Here is a 12,235-nt window from a genome sequence, read left to right as displayed (position 1 = left end):
GCAAAAAATCAATTACTGAATTCCGATCCCCCCTCCCTGTGGGAAGGGGGATTTCATTGGGGGGGGGGTGAACACCAACCCCCCCCCCCGCTACGCCCATGATATATATATATAGTTAACTCAGAAATTAACAACACAATGGACTTTATGTAAAATTACACAAGAACTCGATTTATTCTAACTTTTACAGTCAACAGCCTTTATTTTTTGAATTTTCAAAAATTGCCTTTATGGACCTCAAATGTCACAGAACCCCTTCGCGCCATGAGTGCTACGTTACGCCACTGATTAGTGATAATAAACAACATGTACATCAATAGCAAAGTCAAAACATAAATAAAAATTGATCTCATTGATGTCCATAACAGTTAGATCTAAAGATAATGAAAGTGATTTGGCAATTTTTTTTAGACACTAAGACTATTATAAGATTTTGAAATGCATCAATAAAGATAGAATCTAGTAAAAATAGTTAATTTTTCTGTATGTTTGCAGGTCGCAGCTGAATTTGAATAGTCTTGAATAGTGATGTGAAACACTGCACGACGCACTCGAATATATTGCTATTATAATTATGAAATAATTTAATTTTGCGCGCTAAAATCTATATAGATCTATATCGGGGAAAATCGGTATTTATTTTTAATTCTCCGTAGACTCTATTTATAGAAATCAAATCAGTCAAATCTATTATTAGATTTAGATCTAGCTAAGAAACGGGAAAAGCGCAAGAATGGTTGTATTTTTTAAAATGCGTATCTAAACTATTACCGTTTTAATAGTATATAGATCTAGATGTTTGTCTATTCTATTTTCTATAATAATAAATAATAATATTATCTGTATCATGCCTATATGGGTATGGCTGGCTCTGGAATCTAAATCTAGATTGTCTAGATCTAGGTCATTTAGGATCTAGATCTAGATCTAATAGTAATAGCTTTATTAATCTCATATTAATTTTTTAATGCATTCATTTTAGGCAATCTTATAAGTGTAAAGTACTATCTATAGTTGGCCAAAGGCAGTATATTTTTGTGAGCTAAAAGGTGGTCAACTAAACAGAGGCTTCAAAGACCAGCTTAGGCGTCAACTTGCCTTAGCTGACATGTCACATACTCACATAGAAGAGAGCACCAGGTTACTTGTGGCCTCTGAACAAGTCAGCTGGTGGTCATTCACAAAGGCCACGGGATACACATTTGAGACCAAAAGAAAATCCCCTGCTGAGGACAGATGCAGACGAAAAAAGAAAATCTAAATCAACCACCTGCGGACAATGGTTATGCTTGCCTTGTTGTGGCAAAATATGTAGGTCACAGCTGGGGCTGTGCAGCCATGGGAAATACTGCATTCCTCACTAATCTTTGGACTCAAAGACAAGCCAGGCTCTATTAAATTTTATAAGTGTCTATATACTATATAGATCTAAGTCTATATAGTCTAGTCTAGATCTAGACTACAATACTTATTGAAAGAATATATTATATATAGTCTCTATAGATAGACTCTATGTCTAGAATCTATATGAAGTATATGATCTATTTATTTACTGATCTAGATCTCTCGGAAGATCTAGAGCAGTAGTTCCCAAACTTTTTTTTCTCATAGACCTCTTGCCATATTCTGGTTTTCGGTAGACCCCCTGTCTAACTGTAGTGAGTCGAAGAGTGGAGAAGTAATTTAAAGCTACATTATAAGTCAGAGAGAATTATCTTTTTTATTGATAAAATTCAAATTTAAACCAATTAAAATAACAATTAATAAAGTTTTTGCAAAGAGCAGTTGCTCATATACATTTCTTGATCTTTCACATATGGCTCGAATATTGGGTCCTCGGAACGGTTTTTTCTAACAGGAGAAGGAGCGAGTAACTGTAGCCTAAACCAGTAAGCTTCGGGCAGGAGGGGCTCATTACCTTAGCTTGCTAAGAGTTTTTAAAACCTTTATCTATTTATTAGGTGACATCGTCTTAAATGATCCTTCAGCGTAATTGGGTTCACAAAAATGCACTTAAGAATGAATGACTAAATAATCAACGCTGTACAATCTGCATTTCTTTTTGTTAAACATTGGTTACATGTAAACAAATTAAGCTATTTAAATAAGTATTGAAATGAAATACAACAATTTTTCATTTGAATAGCAGGATAAATATTTAAAGGATTAACTAAGATACAAATCATATATTAGTGTAATAAATAATAACATTAATGGGATGTGAAAATTCAAGGCCCAAACTGCTTAAACGAAATCCATTATCGTAGACCCCTGTGGACATCTCTTAGACCCCCAATTTATTTTTTCCCTTTCATAGACCCCTTAGAAGTCTTTGTAGACCCCTGGGTGTCTATATAGACCACTTTGGGAATCAGTGATCTAGAGTCTAGTAATGAATAATTCTGCAATAATTTGAGTCTTGGTGATTGTTATCCTCTCTGCCTGAAACTTCTGCTAGTCTGTTTCAGTGCAGTCCACCTAGCTTCAAGAATGCTCAATTCGTATTGATTCCTTAAAAATTTCTTCTGTTGTCTGTATAACCTTTCTTATCTGATATAAGTCTGATTTCCATCACCAATCTTTGATATTTGTTTTATAATAATAGTTTTAAAAATACTACACCATTCGACTTTAATAATTCAGCTATGTATCCATCCATCCCAGTGGCCCTACAGGCCATGATGAGGGCCAGTGCATGATTTAAATGAGCACATTATCTCTCCATTGTATGTGAACTATCCTGTGCTTTGCATCTCCATGCCCTGACTTTTAGCTGTTGTAGATCTGCGTTATATAATGTGTCAAATAGAAACTGGCGCTTTGCTCTAAAAAGCTATTAATCCTTTAATGAATATATATTATAATGCTCCTATTAAATAGCGGTAAAAAAAACCCTTTAATATTTCATTATTTGGTTTATTTGAAGTTAAAGTTTTACTAATTTTTTTATTTCAGCTGTGACCTCTGTAACTTGCTAAAAGAAAGATGGATATAGACACAAAAAATCAGGGCATGTTAAACAGCTGCTCTTACTAATACATTAAAAATATGTCTATGTGAGGATTTATTCAAATTATTATATTCTTATTCAATAATGTTTTAGTAGGATTGAAGCTGTATTTCTAAATGTTTAGATTTGTCTTACTGATATTCTTTTATTTATAGTGAAATAGGAATTTTTTTTTCTACACTACTTAATATTCTATCTGTGTACTAAAATTGAAATGTTTGAATAAGGGATAAACAAAAATAAAATTAACGCATTCATATATATTTTAATTTATACCTGCAATTCCATTTTATTTAAAAAAGAAATGTTAGTTCTAAAATCATTGTAGTTACATTAAATGGAATAGCCTGGGTAGGCCTACATTCAGTGTTTAAAATATATAGATCTATGTGAATAATTTTGAGAGTAAATGACAATATAGTTTAAAAACAAAATAAAAAATAATCTAAAATATTAATGAAAAATAAGGACAAGGATAATGGAGAAAAAAGAAAGTGAATGACTGAAAGAATCAAAACAAAAAACTAATTATCTTGAATTAAATATTGTAAATAGTACAGATAATATAAAACTTGAATGCTAATAAATAAGAAACAATAAAAAGTGTTAATTATGAAAGAAACCTTAAATTGAACTAGGTATTGATAATTAAACAAAAATATATTTATCTCGAAAGAACACAACTTTTGAAAAGGCTTAGAAGTCTTAATGCTATGATCAATGGCCTCTAATCACCATCCTAATCATGTGAATGGCATTGCTTGGGTAAACTTTGAGAGGGAAACTCTTCGTGCTGCATCCTTCTTAAATTACCCAAGTAGAGCAGTTAAACCATCTACACTACTAACTGAATCAGGATTTGTCTATATTGGAAATGGAAAGTCTGACAAGGTCATTTGTTACTTCTGTTACTTTATGAAAGAAAACTGGAAAGAAGAAGAAGAAATACATGTAGAACACAAAAGGGCTAGTCCTCATTGCCCAATGGTGACTATTTTGGAATCAAATAATGTAGCTTCAATAGCTTTAGCAGAAAATGTTACACCAGTACACAGTTTCAACCACCTTCAAGGAAATGTAAATAGAGCATCTGACAATTTTCAGATTTCTGACAATAGAAATGGTTCAGGCAATACCTCAATACCTCCACCTCAATTTGTGACAGCATCTTCGTCAGATGTACATAACACAATGTTGGGTACTGCAACCTACCCAATTCCTCCATTACTTTTAAACAGAAATATAAGTCGTTCTCCAGTCAATCAGAATTTGGATAGCACTAGGCAACATCCTAACATTAATTCTCAGATCTATTCTATTCCAAGAATGCCTTTGTCCGTTCCTCCTAATAACAGTGATACACATGATTCATCATCTGGAGAGTTAAATCTTCAGAATCTTGGAATTTTTTATGAAAGACCTAAAAAACCTGAGTTTGCAATCCTGGCAAAGCGAGAAGAATCATTTGAAGGTTGGCCAAGTGATTGTCCAGTTTCAAAAGAAAAAGTAGCGAAGGCTGGAATATATTATGAAGGTAATAGCATTTTCTTTTAAACTGTTAACCTTAAAAAAAAAACAATTTTAACTCTTTCTCCCCTAATGGATGATATCAACATTGATATTAAATTAATTTTTGGTTTTATGAACTTTAATTGTGTTATATAAAAAGCGCATGCATTCTTCTAAAATTGTATACCTAATATAACATTTTCTGATTACATAAAAAAGTTATTGAAGTTTAATCATAACATGGTAATGAAACACAAATGAGAAAAATGAATAATTATGGAGAGAGAGTTAAAATAATTTTCAGACATGTTAAAGAATTTTACAGTGAATTTGATATAATTATACATAGATGATGACATGAGGTAGTAGCCTACATCACTTTCAGTAATAACATAAATGACATTTTTCAGGTTATGGTGACAGCGGAAAATGTTTTTTTTGTGGTGGTGGCCTTAGGAAATGGGAACAAGATGATGACCCATTTATTGAACATGCTAGGTGGTATCCAAAATGTGGCTACATTCGTCAGTACATGGGGCAGAAATTTGTTGATGTTGTTCAAAAAATCAAACTTGAAAACAGCAACAGGGTAATTTCTTATTCAAATGTCTGTTGCATGTCTCTATTTGTTTATTTATTGTTTGAAATATTTGTACTCTGTCTTCTATAATTAATTATAATTATAGTAAAATGAATAAAATAATTATAATTAATTATAATTAATAATCTGTCTTTGTTTAAATTTCATTTCTTAATTATTTCTTGTATAAATTATTCATCAATAATGCTTACTCAGTATGCTGAAGTTGGTCATGTGCTGATCAGTGATTAATTAAGGGTCCCACCCTCATCAACTGTCACTTAGTATAAAAGTATCTTTATGAAAAAGATCTTTTTTTTTAAATTACTTTCTTCTATAGCATGCTCAGTGCACTTAGGCCAATCTCTTTTGTGCGGGCATGGGGTATCTGGTAGAAGGTTCCCATGCTGCCTTAGGCGCTTGAACTCAAGTGCCATTGATAGGTAGCCAAGCAATTTTATGTCACTCAGTCAAATATCCCACATTTGTGTGTAACTTAATGACATAGGCCCTTATGGTATGAAAAATTGTCAAAGTTTATGTATCGAAAAAAATTTGCTTAATAAGGTGTTTAAAAAATTCTGAAATTCTGCAAGGCTAAGTTATTATAGCATTAGGTTAGGCTATGTTTGTTTTTTAAAGAATCAAAATTTATGTTCCATTTCTTTCTTTCTTTAAAAAAAAATTTCAGAAAATACTTAAGTTAATTTCTTGTCAGTCCTTTGGTTTTAAATTTTATAAATAAATACACAAATGTGGATAAAAGTCATTTAAAAAAATCTAATAAAAAGAAATAATGTGTTAAGTCCTAAAAGGCCTGGGAGCACATGAGGTGCCCTGACAAGGCTTACCCATGATGGTACCTATCCAGGTCTGTAGAAGCTATTATAGCTGGACTGGCCCTAGTCCCAATACTGGTAATTCATATTTTGCATAGTTCTGGAATAACAGTGCCAGAAAGAAAAAGGAAACAGTTCTTATACTCGTTTCAACTTTCCTAGCCTTGCTGAATTCTGTTTTGACAAGTCTGAGAAGCCACATGCTGTTGACCTATTTTTTGACAACAGCGTTTTTTTTCCCAAAACGTTTGCAAGAGGTGATCTGAGCCTCTCATATGGAGTTTGATGATTAAAAAAATTGTTAGAAGCTTTAACAACTTTATATTGAAAAACATTAAATACTATATGACAGTGATGCCAAAACTTCCTCAGCCCATGGACCTAATAAGTTTCCTACACTTTTGTCATGGGCCACATTCCTGCTGCAAAGAAAAGAAACGAAATAGAGTTGACATTTTTATTAGAAATGCATTGTATCTAACATTTTTTGCATTGGCAATTAATTGCATGTTTTAAGTTGTTTTCTCCAAACTATCTTCTGAACTCCCGGCTGCATCACAAATACTACAGGTTGGAGCAATTGATTGAGAAGTTCAAATGCAATATGATTACTTATGACTGGTTTCGCCTGTTTTGTAGCCAAGTTCTTGTAAACATAATGCTTTGTTTGCATCATACAAAATTTGTCAAGCAGGGATGTTTGGTTTTGAAAGTCAATCAGTTCCAGTTTCAGTAACTTAGAATGTTCTCTTCATGGCTCAAAGATCCTTGTCGCTAATACATATTTGAGATATGAGCACTTGCTTTTGGCTAAGGTAATTCTGGCATCACAACTTAATGCCCTGTTTGGCCCACACAGCCAACACATTGCTAGCTACACCTTAATAATTAAAGAATGTTAGATTTAAAACAAGAAAAACATTAAAAATACTTTTTTTTTAAATACCTCCTTTATACAACTTAAAGAGTGATTGTTTTTTTTTCTTAATAACTAATGTAAAAAATAATAATAATAAATTTAAAATAAATGTTCCATTGTTGAAATCTAACATTCATTAGTGATTAAGAGAAAAAGAATCACTCTATAAGTTCTATAAAGGAGGAATTGTCTTTTTTTTTTTAATTTGTTGACTCACCCACCAATTGAGAACAGAAGTTTGGACAGGCTGGATAGAACGGCATTGTGGGCCTTATCTTGGGCTTCACTGCTATATAATAGTTGTTTATTTTACAATCTTTATTTATAAATATAAACATTTTTGTGTCATAAGATAAATCCCTTTAATTTCAGGTTACACGTGAACAAGTTCTTGAAAAAATGCATAAGGATGACATTGCAATTACAAATGGTAACTTTCATTTTCTGTAGAAGTCAAATTTTAAGGGAAAATTTATTTTTTATACAATGAAAAAAAGTTTTGCATGAAACAGGTGGCAAAATTTAATGAATATACCTTTCCATCTAAGAGTCTTTCTATTTTAAATATTACAAAGTTAGAGCAAGCAAAATGATTTACTAGAAAGCGATTTCAAAAGAAACATTAACATTGTTTTTTTTTTTTGGAATAAGTATATAATAAATTAGAAATATTTCAAAATTTTTAGCAGCCTGTTTTGTTGATATATGGTAAATGTATATATATATATATATACTCTCATTAGGGAATGTAGTCTTATTTTTATGTATGTTTTTATTTACTTTTAAAATTATTATTATTGATTACTTTTTCAATTCAATCTAATTTGATAATTATTAAAATGTTCACTTAAAGTTATTGATTTCTTTTAAAATCTAACTTGTTAATGATTAAAATGTTTAGTTAAAGTAATTAATTGCTTTGCAAATATAATTTTGAAATTACAATTTTGATGTTTGAAGAAAGCCCCATAGAAAATGACCCAGCAGTGAAGTCCGTACTTGATGAGTTTAGGGAGTCACAGATATTCAGTAAAGATGAAATAATTAAAGTGTCAAAGACTTTACGTAAGGAAGGTGAGAATTTATTGCAATACATTGTGGTAAAAGAGAGTGTAGGCAGTACAGAGCAAAGCCATAATCTATATATTTCTGCTGTTACATGTGAAATGTCATGCTCTATAAGGCATAAAAAACTCTGTTGAATAATTAATTCATCCATTAATTTTGAATTTGCATTGTAGGTTTGCAAGGCTCTCAATATGAGGCTGTTACACATTTGTTTGTTAAGGCACTTGAAAAATTACATGATTGTTGTGGTATACTATTAGTAACTTACTCAGCAGAATTGAGCTTGTTGAATGACAATTATCTATAAAAAATGTCCATACTAAAGAATTGTAAATTTATGGCAAGCAACTGAGCAAAGTGACTCAGAAAAGATGAGGTTGAGTTGAGGAAACAAACACAACAGTCTTGAGATAAATCACTGCTATCAGCAGATTCACTAGTTCTTCTTTCTTGCCTTGGACTCAGTCACCCACGCTAACTACAACGCAGCTTGTCAGTGCTGCCTCATGAATGATAACTACTCATAGCTGCCACATTAAGAGTCCCAAAGACCAAATCTTCCTCGCCTTATAATGATGACTCTTGCTTGCTCAGCTCCTTCGCTGCAAAAGTTTTCAAGGATAAAAGTTTCTTAATGTTACCTTTCATGACCAAAGGCATCTCTTTTTCCGTTTTAGAATCACAAAATGACAAATCATGAAATAAAATTAAACAATATAAAGAAATTAAAATAAATCAACAGAACTAAATCTATACTATAAAGTAGAAAGTAAGGCGTATGTAGGCTATAATATGTATGTATGTAGCCATAGGCCCTGTGTTACAAATAGAAATCAAAACCGTTTGACCAATCTTATAAAACTTGGCATAAATGTTCCTTGGGTACTAACTAAGACCGTAGTGTATGTATTGTAGCCCTGAAACAAACTTAAGACCCTTAAAAAAAAGGTGCCCAACTCTATTAAACTATTTGCATTTAATAAATCTAGGCCACGTTTATCATGGTTACATGAGAGAAGATCGAAAGGATCTAGATCTGATTTTTTAAAACTACACTTTGCACATATAGTTTTTTACTTTGACACACAAAAATTACAAAATATATTCTATTGATTTTATTATTTAATAAAATTAAGCTTCAAATTTGTCTTTCAAAAGCATTTTTACATAAATTCGTTCCTTATATCTGCGAAGTTAAAAGTCCTAATGTACATTCTTTCATTAGACAAGACCGAACTGTTACACATCTCTCTATTCCTAGGTCTAAAACTCTAATTCAATTCTAAGATGATAGAAACTCTAATTGAAATCTAAGATGATAGAACTTCTCTTCGCAAAGATAGTTTTATACTTTAACACATAAATGTACTAATTATAGTCCATTCATTTCACATTTTAATCAAATTAACATTCAAATTTGTTTTTCTAAAGCATTTTTCATACATTTGTTCGCTATAGTTGCAATGCCGTGTTGACAGACATTTTAATATTTTCATTCATGTGTCGCGCAAACCTTACATGCGCAGTGAAAACACGCTGTGATTGGACAGGCAAATGAGGCTCTATATCGGTATCTTAAATATACTAACATAAAATAATAAGCTTATTGAACCTTAAATTCAATCTTAAACTGATAAGAATGTTTAGTGAAAGTAGATGTATTTTACTTAATTTAAACAAATGAATCTAAGTTTAATCTAGGTAAAAAACTATATTGGACTCTAGATCTACATCTCAATAGGCTATATATGCAAGCAAATCTTTTTGTAACAAAAATGGATTTCGGTCGATTAGCTATTTTACTAGCACTATTCATACTATTTTTACATTCACGCATTCGCTTTACTTATAACATTATTATTATGTTTAATTGTTTGTAATTATTATTATAGCTTTTATATGGCGCTACTTTAATGCGTATACATAGAATGCTCAGAGCGCTATGGTCCATTCTCATTTGTTTCCGCCCTGCCTTTAGGTGCTCAGTAACCACAGCTCAACTCGAGTCGGGTGTCAAGCCTAGAGCCCCCTTCATAGGTAGCCAAGCCAAGCCTAGTTCAAGCGTACTCAGCCAATTGTCGTTCTCTAATTCAGGGTGATAAATGCATTTTTCATTAAAATGTATTTAATTCATTCAAGCACAAAGTAAAGCGTTTCATCACCTTACTTTTGGAAAGCCATCGCACTTTATTGTAAAGATGGAGGTCAGAATCTCCATTTCGTTATTCATACTATAAAGTAGAATGTAAGGCATATGTAGGCCTATGTATGTATGTGCCGAATAGAAATCAAAACCGTTTGATCAATCTTGATAAAACTCGGAATAAATGTTCGTTGGGTACTAACTGGGACCGTAGTGTATTGTAGCCCTAAAACAAACTTAATACCCTCAAAACAAAGTTGACCGACTCTATGAAAGTATAGTATCTTATAAATCTAGGCCATGTTGAGCATGTTGACATGAGAAAAGATCGAAAGGATTTAGATCTAGATCTAATTTAAAAACCACTCTTTGCACAGATATTTTTTTTACTTTGACACATGAAAATTACAAAATATAGTCTATTCATTTCATTATTTAATAAAATTAAGCTTCAAATTTGTGTTTCAAAAGCATTTTACATAAATTCGTTCCTTATATCTGCGAATTTAGAATTCCTGACGTACATTCTTTCATCCTAAATATTTTAAATTGTATCTACAAACATCTGGACTTACCGAACACTTATGTAAGATTGTTCGTTATTGATTTCTCATCAGCTTTTAACACTATACAACTTCATTTACTCATTGAAAAGATGAAAGCGTTGAAGATTAGTCCATACATAATACTATGGGCTAAGGAATTAAAAATTAGTCCATACATAATACTATGGGCTAAGGAATTTTTGACCCAGTGACCTCAGAGGGCTAGGGTAAGCAATGTTATATCAAATGCACGCATAGTTAACACAGGGGCGCCCCAGGGGGCTGTGACATCGCCATTGTGGTTCATTTCGTACACCAATGATTTTCAATCCGATAGTCCTTTTTGCCCTGCTCTCAGAGAGCTCAGACCTAAATGAGTATTTCAGAGAATTAGAACACATTGAAAAATACTGTAAAGATAATTTTTAATTATTAAATGTAAAAAAACCAAAGAAACGATAATCAATTTTCGTAGGGAAAAGAAGGAAAATGATATTGTTTCTGTAGCTGGAGAGACTATTGAAATAGTGCAAACCTTTAAATACCTTATCCTAGACAATAAACTAAATTTTACTGCAAATACTGATTATATCAGCAAAAAAAGGGCAGCAAAGATTACGATTACCAAGAAAACTGTCCTCGTTTAATGTTAGCGAAAAGACCTTGGCTATGTTTTATCACGCTCACATCTGCAATATTTTAAGTTTCAATATCACTGCCTGGTATGGCAATCTGAGCATTAAAAATAAAAATAAACTTTATAGAATCCTAAATGCTGCTGGTAAAATCATTGGCAAAAAACAAACCCCATTTGGGCAGATGTTTGAGACAAACATCTATAAAAAAAGCTAACAAGATCCACGATCAAAAATCCAAGAACCCTATTTTGATAGCTCCATTCACACTATTTTTACATTCACGCATTCCGCATTCGCTTTACTTACAAAATTATTATTTCGTTTAATTGTTTACAAAGCACTCTCAGTGACTATATCGAAAGTGATACGCAAATTAAGGGCCGCGGGTTTTAACATATGGCTAGTAGGGCCTATATATATAAACAGAGAATAACAATAAGTGGTCATATTACAACCAGAGCAATGTTTCTCAAACTTCGGCAAAAACAAAAGATCACGTTGATAGCCCTTCCGTAGTCAGCTATGGGATCTGGGGGAGCGGTGTAAGCTGACAAACTGTGATTTCTACAAACAAATAGGATCACCCACCCCACTCGAAAGTTAAGGGTCCGAGGGTGGCATTGATCGCTCCTACGCCCCCCCCCCCCCCCCCCCCCCCGATCCTTTAGTGGGATGAATGAGTGGTATTTTGCAAATATATACATTTAAAAAAGATATTTTGAAATTCCTTAGGTGTAACATTATCCGCTGATGAAATATTTGCTAAACTATCCAATAAAAGTACACATGTCAAACCTACCCCCATGACTGGAGCTACTGCTGTTGGTGCTACCAATATTAAAGAAGGTGAATAGTTCAAACATTTTGTTTTCCTTATTCTCTATGTTATAATGTTTTATTCTTCCTATCTTCTAGACTGCTATTTATAACTAAAGCTAAATCTGGATTTATTGTATAGATTAAATATGTATCCCTATAGTTTAC

General features: G+C 32.2%; 1 protein-coding gene across 4 annotated transcripts in view; it reads left to right on the top strand.

The window, feature by feature from the left end:
• The window catches only part of LOC106073915 (baculoviral IAP repeat-containing protein 2-like), a 61,216-nt gene that overhangs the window by 26,855 nt on the left and 22,126 nt on the right, over positions 1-12,235 (top strand). For 2 of the 4 annotated variants that reach the window (XM_056013501.1, XM_056013502.1), the window contains exons 2-7: positions 2,956-3,056; positions 3,687-4,544; positions 4,930-5,108; positions 7,230-7,287; positions 7,818-7,931; positions 11,984-12,097. In XM_056013501.1, coding sequence (XP_055869476.1) covers positions 3,731-4,544; positions 4,930-5,108; positions 7,230-7,287; positions 7,818-7,931; positions 11,984-12,097 — 1,279 coding nt within the window. In that variant the 5' untranslated portion in view covers positions 2,956-3,056; positions 3,687-3,730. Of the gene's footprint in view, positions 1-717; positions 737-2,955; positions 3,057-3,686; positions 4,545-4,929; positions 5,109-7,229; positions 7,288-7,817; positions 7,932-11,983; positions 12,098-12,235 lie in introns of those variants that run through there. The other 2 variants (XM_056013500.1, XM_056013503.1) reach the window with 2 other exon arrangements.

This window comes from Biomphalaria glabrata, chromosome 16 (assembly GCF_947242115.1).
Source record: "Biomphalaria glabrata chromosome 16, xgBioGlab47.1, whole genome shotgun sequence".
Taxonomy (NCBI): domain Eukaryota; kingdom Metazoa; phylum Mollusca; class Gastropoda; family Planorbidae; genus Biomphalaria; species Biomphalaria glabrata.
This window is presented reverse-complemented; position numbering and strand designations above follow the sequence as displayed.